This window comes from Orycteropus afer, unplaced genomic scaffold, assembly GCF_000298275.1.
Source record: "Orycteropus afer afer isolate SDZICR_OR568_19922 unplaced genomic scaffold, OryAfe1.0 scaffold00312, whole genome shotgun sequence".
NCBI classification, from domain to species: domain Eukaryota; kingdom Metazoa; phylum Chordata; class Mammalia; order Tubulidentata; family Orycteropodidae; genus Orycteropus; species Orycteropus afer.
Window position 1 is genome coordinate 736,130 of NW_006921899.1, and position 10,434 is coordinate 746,563.

General features: G+C 44.2%; 1 protein-coding gene across 1 annotated transcript in view; it reads left to right on the forward strand.

Moving 5' to 3' along the window:
- PRKCB (protein kinase C beta) overlaps positions 1 to 10,220 on the forward strand; it is a 580,609-nt gene extending 570,389 nt beyond the window's left edge. Inside the window, exon 17 of the mRNA XM_007951796.2 lies at positions 10,068 to 10,220. Within this exon, the coding sequence (XP_007949987.1) occupies positions 10,068 to 10,220 (153 nt within the window). The remainder of the gene's footprint in view (positions 1 to 10,067) is intronic.
- The last annotated feature ends 214 nt before the right edge of the window (positions 10,221 to 10,434 follow it).

A 10,434-nucleotide genomic window follows, 5' to 3' on the forward strand; every position in this document is an offset into this window, starting at 1 on the left:
ATAATTTTGCAAGGCCAATGACTTATTCATTCCAAATACCTTTTTTCAACAACACAAATGGCAGCTAGCTATACATGTGGATTTCACCAGATGGAGTACACAGGAATCAGACTGACTACATCTGTGGCAAGAGGTGATAGAAAAGCTCAATATCTCCAGCCAAAAAAAAAAAGCCAGGTGCTGATTGTGGAACAGACCATCATCAGCTTGCTCATATGCAGGTTCAACTTGAAGTTGAAGACAATTAAAACAAGTCCACAAGAGCCAAAATATGACCTTGAATATATCCCTCCTGAATTTAGAGACCATCTAAAGAATAGATTTGATGCATTGAATACCAATGGCCGAAAACCAGAAGAATTATGGGATGGCATCAAGAACATCATCTACAAAGAAAGCAAGAGGTCATTAAAAGATAAGAAAAGAAGAAAAGACCAAAATGGATCTCAGAAGAGACTCTGAGACTTGCCCTTGAGTGGAGAGTAGCTAAAGCAAATGGAAGAAATGACAAGTAAAGGAGCTGAACAGAAGATTTCAAAGAGCAGCTCAAGCAGACAAGCCAATTACTATAATGAAATGTGCAAACATCTGGAGTTAGAAAAACAAAAGGGAAGAACACACTCAGCATGTCTCAAGCTGAAAGAACTGAGGAAAAAATTTAAGCCTTGAGTTGCAATACTGAAAGATTCTATGGGCAAAATATTGAATGAATAGGAAGCATCAAAAGAAGATGGAAGGAATACACAGAGTCACTGTACCAAAAAGACCTGGTGGATCTTCATCCATTTCAGGAGATGGCATATGACTAAGGACCAATGGTATTGAAGGAAGAAGTGAAAGCTGCACTGAAGGAATTGGTGAAGAACAAGGCTCCAGGAACTGATGGGATACCCATTGAGATGTTTCAACAAATGGATGCCTGGCTGGAGGCACTCACTTGGTTATGCCAAGAGATTTGGAAGACAGCTACCTAAGCAACAAACTGGAAGAGATCAATATTTGTACCCATTCCAAGGAAAGGTGATCCCACAGAATGTGGAAATTATTGAACAATATCATTAATACTGCATGCAAGCAAAATCTTACTGAAGATAATTCAAAAATGGTTGCAGCAGTATATTGACAGAGAACTTCCAGAAATGCAAGCTGGATTCAGAAGAGGATGTGGAAAGAAAGACATCATTGCTGATGTCAGATGGATCTTGGCTCAAAGCACAGAATACCAGAAAGATGTTTACTTGTGTTTTATTGACTATTCAAAAGCATTTGATTGTGTGGATTATAACAAATTATGGGTAACATTGAGAAGAATGGGCATTCCAGAACACTTAATTGTACTCATGAGGAAACTGTACATAGACCAGGAGGCTGTCATTCAAACGGAACAAGGGGACAGTGCATGGTTTAAAATCAAGATGGGAGTGCGTCAGGGTTGTATCCTTTCACCATACTTATTCAATCTGTATGCTGAGCAAATAATCTGAGAAACTGCACTATGTGAAGAAGAACGTGGCATCAGGATTGGAGGAAGAATCATTAACAACCTGTGATATGCAGAAAACACAACTTTGCTTCCTGAAAGTGAGGATGACTTGAAGCACTTACTGATGAAGATTGAAGAATACAGTCTGCAGCATGGATAACATCTCAATATAAAAAAAACAAAAATCCTCACAACTGGACCAATAAGCAGCATCATGATAAATGGAGAAAAGACTGAGGTTGTCAAACAGTTCATGTTGCTTGGTTCCACAATCGATGCCAATGGAAGCAGCAGTCAGGATATTAGACGACGTGTAGCACTGGGCAGGTCAGCCATGAAGGAACTCTTTCAAGTGCTGAGGAGCAAGGATGTCTCCTTGAGGACTAAGATGCACCTGACACAAGCCATGATATTTTCAATTGCTTCATATGCATTTGAGAGCTGGAGAATGAATAAGGAAGACTGAAGAAGAATTGATGGTTTTGAGTTGTGATGCTGGCAAAGAATGCTGAAAATACGATGGGCTGCTAAAAGAACTAACAGATCTGTCCTGGAGGAAGTGCAGATGGAATGCTCCTTGAAAGCAAGAATGGCCAGACTTTGTCTCACCTACTTTGGTCATGTTGTCAGAAGGGACCATTCCCTGGAAAAGGATGTCATGCTTGGTAAAGTGGAGGGTCGACGAAAGAGGGGATGGCCTTCAATGAGATGGATTGATATGGTGGCTGTGATAATGGTGTCAAGTATAGCAGGAATCACGGAGCCGGCACAGGATCAGGTGGTGTTTCGTTGTACTGTGCACAGGGTTGCTATGAGTCGGAGATGACTCAACGGCACCTGACAACAACAACTTTGGTCATGTTGTCAGAAGGGACCATTCCCTGGAGAGGGGTGTTGTGCTTGATAAGGTGGAGGGTCGATGAAAGAGGGGAAGGCCCTCAAGGAGATGGATTGACACAGTGGCTGTATAGCAAGGATCATGGAGCTGGCACGGGACCGGGCAGTGTTTCATTCTGCTGTGCATAGGGCCATTGTGAGTCGGAGATGACTCAGCAGCACCTAACAACAACAACAACAGAGATTTGTAATGGAAAAAGAGAATAACACTTACAGCTATGATGGGTTGAACACTAACTCCTAGCCGAGCACGTGGATTTTCTCATTTTATTCCCAGGTCACCCCCCATGATAGGAAGTAGAATTATCCCCATTTCACAAGTGAGGAAGCAGACTTAAAGGAACTTGCCCAGCGTTGCACAGTAAGTGGATGGTGACAGCAGTATTAGAATCCAGGTCTGCTAGCTACAAGCATATGGGCTTCCTTCTACCCACATGGGAAGGGATCAGGAGGCCTTGACAGCCAAGTGACGTCATGTACAGCAAATACCTTGGCTTCCCTTTACACTCCTTCACTTTCTCACTTAACTCATACTCTTCCAGCTCCTGAAGTTCAGTGACAGCTCTTCTTTTTCTCATCAGCATCCTCCCAGTTGCCTGATGCCTATTCTCAGTGACTTGGCCTCTTAGAAATGTTGCAGCTGTAACAATGCCCTTCTCTTGGGGTGATTCTCTTTTCTTAGCATCTCTGATGCTGCTGTCCCTGCTTCTCCTCTCTTGGATAACACTGGAGCAATTTTCTCATTGGCAAATGGAATAAATGCCTACCTCACAGGGTAGTTACAAGAATGTAAAAGGTAATGGATGCAAAACACTTAACAAATGTGTGTTGGCTTAGAGGGGTTTGCACTTAAAGCGAAAAACAAGGAACCCCAGCTCTGGTGGCTTGTCTCCTCTCTTCAGGAAGGAACTAGTGTGTATGTGTGTATGTACACTCAGACATGCGTGCACACTGACACACACACGTGTTATGATTCTACCTCAGAGCAGGACCTTTTCATACAGAAGGACCAGCAGGATGGGTGCAAAATGGCAATGGTTCTCTCTCCCTGGAGCCAGCTACTCTCACCACGCACTGCTCTGTTTCATCCCACCTTTCCTTCCTAGTTGGAGAACAGCCAGCTGAATTCACCTCCTGGCACCGTGTAATTAAGGGTCAATAAATTACGTGCTCACCAGGGCCTCATGGTTTCCCAGGCATTGCAGGCATCAAACCCAGGTCTTATGTTTGGGACCTTTCTCCATTGGTAGGAGTTTGTAAACTCCTGTATTCTGTTGAGCTGGAAAGCATCAGTTGCTCCTGACTGAGGCCCAGAGGACAGCACTGTGAGAGACCCACTGCTAAATATTGAAATGCCCCAGGTGACGTATAAATGGGTCATGAATTTGCATCATGTACCACATAAAACATCTCAGATGCCTTAACCCCATCTCTCCCAACAGATGAGCTTGGCTGACTTTTGGGGTTGGGGTCGGGGAACATGCCACATGCACTAGCCCCACCATCTCACGCCTTTGCCATACAGTCCCTAACTGTCCAGAAGGACATGTGGGCAGTTCATGAACTATGGCAGCTGAAGCTCTGGAGCCCAAGGTCATGTCTCAAAGTTCATGAGGACTTTCATTTTATGTTGCTCTCATCTCTGATCATTGGAACAACCACTCTGAGGTAGTGAAAGGGATGGGGTTGAAAGAAACCATATCCAATTTTGTTTGGTTCTGTTTGGTTTTGTTTTGGCTTTTGCTTTTTTGTTTTCCCCACCCACCACAAGTTCTTTTCTTCCCCTCTCATAGTGTGGGCGAAATGCTGAAAACTTCGACCGGTTTTTCACCCGCCATCCACCAGTCCTAACACCTCCTGACCAGGAAGTCATCAGGAATATTGACCAATCAGAATTCGAAGGATTTTCCTTTGTTAACTCTGAATTTTTAAAACCTGAAGCCAAGAGCTAAGTAGATGTGCAGATCTCTGTCCTCCATTTCTGTCATTCAAACTCCATAGCTACTGTGGTGACATTCTTCCTCATTGCAAAGTTGCATTTCTGTTTTATTTGCTGATGAGACTAGAGTGACCATGTTTCAGAACCCAAATGTCCTCAGGTAGTTGATAGCATCTCTCCGAGGCTGGACTATCCAGATGGCTCGTAGAACATGCTGTTGCATAATTAACACGTTAACAGAGTCCTCTTACAATTTATTTCTCCAACATGCCCACTAAGGAGACCCAGTGGGGAGAGGAAATGCCTGCTTTCTTTCCCTCTTGATGGGCCCCACCATTTTCACACGTTCTCCAACCCCAACCATCCAATCTAGATTCTTGCAAAAAAAAATGGGTGGCTAATTGGATGCTAGCAGGCTGCTTCGACTTCTAGACTTGGAATTTTGCTTGCACACAAGTACATGGTTGCATTGGCCTTGAAGATCCCTCTGTGCTGCGTGTTTTCGGACTTTGAAAACAACATGCTAAAACGAAATTTGTATTTGTTACTTTTTTAACCCAAAGTTAAGAAGATTATCCAAGTCCTCTTAAAATTCCAAGTCTGTACTTTTAGATAGTTTCTATCTAAAAGCACTGTGGAGGGCCAAAGGGCCACCAGCGTGGGTGCTACCTCAGCACTGTAATTTCTGATACTTTGTCACTGATCACCTGCACTACTTGAAAAGGGCATTTGGGCACCACTTCTTGAAAGTACATGGTCACTCTAGAAAGGTCCCAAAGGGCCACGATTTTACATTACATTTCAAATTTTTTTGCTTTGAGGTTTTATTTCTGTTGTTCAAATGGCCAAAAACAAAACAAAAAAAAGGTTACTCACTTTGTTACACGTGCTTTAAAATATGTGTGTACATGGTTTTAACCACAACGAGCTGTTTTGATTTAACCAAGAAGACGGCTCTAGAGCCCCGCAGACCCATGCCTGCGGGCATAGGATTTGTCAAGGTTTGTGGCTGGCTTTATAAAGCCACGTAAGTGCTCAGAGAGACCCCGTTTCTTGAAGCAAAGACAGTTGTACTCTTCACCTTGATGTTGTTTTGCACGATGTTTATGGAATGTCCATTTGTATCTGGATATTTGTAATGTGCCATTTCTCTTCTAGCATCGAGATATAATAATAATAATAAAAAAGAAACAAAGAAAAGAAGAAATGCTGTTTCAAGGAACACTGCTCTCTTTGACAAAATACAGAGTCATATTACAGAGTGGGGCTCCCTGGGACTTCAAGACTGAAAGAGACCTAATCCACAGCTTAATCCTGGCCCTGGTGTTCAGCAAGTCAGAGAAACAGGGGCTGTAGGCCCTGCAGGGGCTCCCGCTGGTCTACTCTGGGGTGATGCAACCTTTCCGGGGCCTCCCACAGAGGCAGAGCCCAAAGCCTCCATTCCTCCTGGATTCGAGTTTAGGGACCAACTAAGAGCATGGCTGGGGCTCTTGAGTTTCTTATCAAAATAGTCACTCTTACCAGCTTGCCCTACATATTTTTTCTAGCAAGCAGCTTTGTGAGCCCCAGCGCCCGGGAAAGTCCCCTGGGTAGAGGACATCTCATTTTTGTCTGAGCAGATGAGGACAGCAGGTGACTCCTCATCCTTGTCTGCCACCTCCTGCTATTCTCAGCAGCCCTAAAGAGAATTTGTACCACAATTCAAAGGATTTCCAGAAGTTCTGGGGCTTCTGAGAAACTCTCAAGGGAACTTTAAAAACTAGACAGATGTCCTTGAAGTAAGACTTCTCGTCTGTGAAAAAATTATCATGGGGAATTCCCCTTAGGCCAGGCCCCCTGCAGTTCCTGCCTGCCTGCCTCTTTCTCCTCCTTGCTCCAGGCTTTTGGGGTCACCCCTGCTGCTGCCACTGTGGCTGCCACCTGGAGCTAAGGTGAAACAAACCTGAAGTCCTAGCTGACAAGCCTGTGAGGTTATAGAAGGAGGGACATCAGGGCAAAACCCCCTCACTTTATTGTTGGGGAAAATGGTATCTGGAAGAGGAAATGACTTGCCCCAGATCACCCAGCCAGAATGCAAACCACTTTGGTGAATGCCACACAAGGTCTTCCTGCTCTCTAGCAGTGCAATAGGAGCCTAGATCATGTTTATCTCTGAGCCAAGCAAATTCTTTAAGGTCCTTCATTTGGCTGTTGGGTCGTGAATACCCACTGTGTGCTGGGCTCTATGCTGCGTACCCAAGGGCACAGTGGAGAACCATAAAGGTGCAGTCTCTGTCCCCTTGGTGCATACCATCTGGTGGGAGGGCAGTCCTGAAATAAGTCATTAAAAGCATGATGCGAACTAAAGATCTCGAGTCTCTAGGTTAGTCAGGGAGGCTTTTGACAAAGAAGAAAAGCTGTCAAATGCCTTTGGGGCTCTTCTTTCTCACCATAGACCACAGTTTAAGGCTGAACAAAAAGGTAGAGCAGCACCCTTTGACCCAGAGTTCTGGGAAAATCATGCATTATGCTGAATCAGGAAGAAAAGAAGCAAGGTGGTTGCTGGGATAGTTTCCTTTTGGAAGGGCAAAGACACAAGCCTCTATGGCTGAACAAGATACATTTTCATTTCCAAGATCTAAGCAGAGACAGATACCCATATTGTCCCTTTATATATTGAAAGGACAGCTGAGTTTATAGCTGGATTCTGAGCCCTGAGTCTCATCTCTTGGGACATTTAACTCATATTCCTGCAGGCCTTACCCTTGCAGGTCCTCAGGGAAACAACACTCCCTTCCCAACACACTGCCTCACACTTGACATAGCTTAGGCCTTCTAGTCCAGCTGAGACAAGTTAAGGTTTTTCAAAGGACTTAAATTAGGGGAGAATAAAAAACTAATTTGGAAAATAATAACAATAAACCCCTAAACACAATCCAGATTAGCTGTGGTGGACTGTCTACCAGGATTCCACAATTACACTTTCAATTGCTTACAAGTTTCAATGAGCTGTACCTGTTCTTAAGAAAGAACAAGGTTACAATCACAATGGCCTTGTTAGGGTATCAATAGGAGGCCAGTCAGATTACTGTATTTTTACACAAATAACACATGCAGTATCCAGTCTTTGCAAAATCCGTAACCCCCTCGCACGTTAGTTTCCACTGTGTTTTACATAGCATGTGTGCTCTTCATGTGGGCACGTTATATGTGAACAATACAGTAATAACCCTCCTTGGATGAGTGATGCTATCCTCATATGACTTCAGATGCTATCAATTCAGGAATGCCATTCTCTTCCAAATTCCAGATTTTAGGAATGTTTTCTGTGGGGATCTGCCCACAGGACAACACCCATAAAGGCAAGTCCTGCTTGGACCATGTGGCATGAGTTTGAAGCGGGAGTCATAATCAGTGCAGCAAATGAAGAAGACTTTCAAAGTGGAGGCTAGTGGGAAGGGAATCTCAGCTGGGTGTCCTCGGCAGAGGAGGCCTGATAGGGTTGATGATACCAGGAGAGGAAAGGCCCAAGACCCACACACAACCCAGTGCACTCAGACCTTGAGGGGAACTAAAGATGAGCACAGTTCAGGTCATACAGAGAGCCAAAATGGACAGTGACTCATAGGCAGGACTCTCAGGATGAATGGAAACAAGTCCTTTGTTTTGTTTTTCTCTGGCATATATGACAGTAAGCTATTCATGAGAGAAATAGTGAGACATCAGGGAAGTCCCATAATTTTGCTGTAGAGTGACAGATCCCTGGCTTTGGGGTGACTTATCAGTTGGAAAAAACAAAGAAGCTGTTCTTTACTCAAGGTTTTATTCACTGAGCCATTCACTCAGGCAAATAATTAAGAACAGACCCCTATGTGCCAAACCCTAGTCTTGTTACTGGAAACACAATAGTGAAGAAACAGGCAAGGACCCTGCCCTCCTGGAGAGAAACAATAAACAAGCACATAAAAAAATCAAAACTTCCAATCGCAACAGGTGCAATGAGGACAACTGAAGAGATGTGAACTTAGGACTTGTGTGGGGAGCAGGAGAGGGCCGCACAGACAACGTTAACTGATAGGTGGCATTGGAGCTTCTGTCCCAACACAGGAAGTAACACTCAGGCCCTGGGGAGTGGAGCCTCCCACAGCACAGAACCCAGTGACAGCAGGCAGGACAAGACAAAGAAGAATGTGTGGGGCCCAGTGGGAGATGGCCCACCATCCAGAAATAATGCACTGGGCCCTTCAGCATCTTTCTGCACTCTCCCTCCTGGTCATGCTTACCTAAGTGCATTCCTGATGTCCCTTGTGCCCCTCACGCCACTCCACCCCACACACGTACCCTTGCAAGTGTAACTAGGCAACCCCATAGGGGCTTTTTACCTATCTCTCAGGGAGCAGGGAAAAAAGAGAAATTCTCGTAAAAGATTTTAGGAAAAGGACACTTAGCCCAGAAATGAGAAATTCCTAGTCGTCAGTGCCCCTTAAGGGCATATTTGGCAGTTGGCCAAACTCTAGCAAGTCAGTCCATTTCCACTGACCCTCTCCTCTTTACAAGCCAACACAGTTCTGCCTTCAGCCACACACCTTACCTGGTCCCAGTGAGACACAGGCACGTCTCTGAGATTGCATTTTCCTCGGTCAACATAACCGTGAGCCTGTGTCCTCGTCCCATCCCCCAGTCAGAGGGGTGGAGACAGAACACAGTTAGCAACAATGTGCTTAGGTAAAAATCCATAACCATTGTGCAAGATCAGGTAAGTCATTTCACCTTCCTGTGCCTCACTTTTCTCATGTGTCAGATAACGGGGGAGAGGAAGCTTCCTGTTACCTGCCTCACAGCTGGGTATGACATGGATGGCAAGAGATGGCAGGCTGACGACACAGAACAGATACAAGCAAAGTACAGATCCGAGAAGACCTTTGTTATCAGCCCCCACTCTGATGTTCCCTGGTTAAACTTATGCCAAAACTGTAGTTAATAAAGTGAGATTAACAACCTCCAAAAGAAATGCCAAGATGACTAGGAAAATCTAGTTAAATTTTTGTTCTTTTTTTTTTTAAGCTGTCCATATGGATCTTACTTTAAGCATTTGGTTTGATTTCTTATAGTGTGTTGACTCTATACATGCTATAAACATCCTTGGAGAGAACCTTGGGCTGAGGAAGACACACATTCTAGTCTGTGGGTGGGTTGTTGAGGGTCTTCTTCAAAGCCTATATTGCACCAGCGAGTGTGGGATAGACATGGTCATCTCCTCTCATGAAGCTATGCCACCTTCTTTGGAGCTGAATGACTGTACAGCAGCCCTCCTTTTCAAAGACAGAGGCCTCTTAGCCACAGGGGTCACCATCAGTTGGTTTTCTCTGGGACATTCTACCTAACAACAAACTCTATGAACATTAAGCATGGTAAAAAGTAGTTTTCAACTCAATCCACCTGGAAGCCAAAGAAAATGCACACACACACACATACCAAAAAGAAAAGAAAATGACATTAAAAAAACACTTTATGGCAATTATTTTAAAAATTCAGTGACTTATTTCCTCTTTTAGCAAATTTCTACCAAATTCTCTATCCTGATGCTAACACACGGTATGAAATGAAAACCAAGGCCAGTGTGCTCTATGCAGCTGCTAAGATACTTGCAGCACAGGACTCTTTCTGACTCTGTCCATGAGATGTCATGGACTTCCTAGTAGCCAGCATGTCTTGGTCATGTTTCCTTCTTCTTATGCTGTGTTAATGCATTTGCTTTCCATTTGGCAGAGAGACAAGCGAGACACCTCCAACTTCGACAAAGAGTTCACCAGACAGCCTGTGGAACTCACTCCCACTGATAAACTCTTCATCATGAACTTGGACCAAAATGAATTTGCTGGCTTCTCCTATACTAACCCAGAGTTTGTCATTAATGTGTAGGTGAATGCAAATTCCATTGTTGAGCCTGGAGGGTGAGACTTCAGGCCAAGTGTATGTATCAATTTTAGTCTTCCAGGATTCATGGTGCACATGCCAGCATTCGTGGAGAGCTTGTCCTAGGGGGCTTTTCTTTGTACATGTAGCTTGCTAGTTTGTTTTCTACATTTGAAAATGTTTAGTTTAGAATAAGCGCTTTATCCAGTTATAGAGGTAC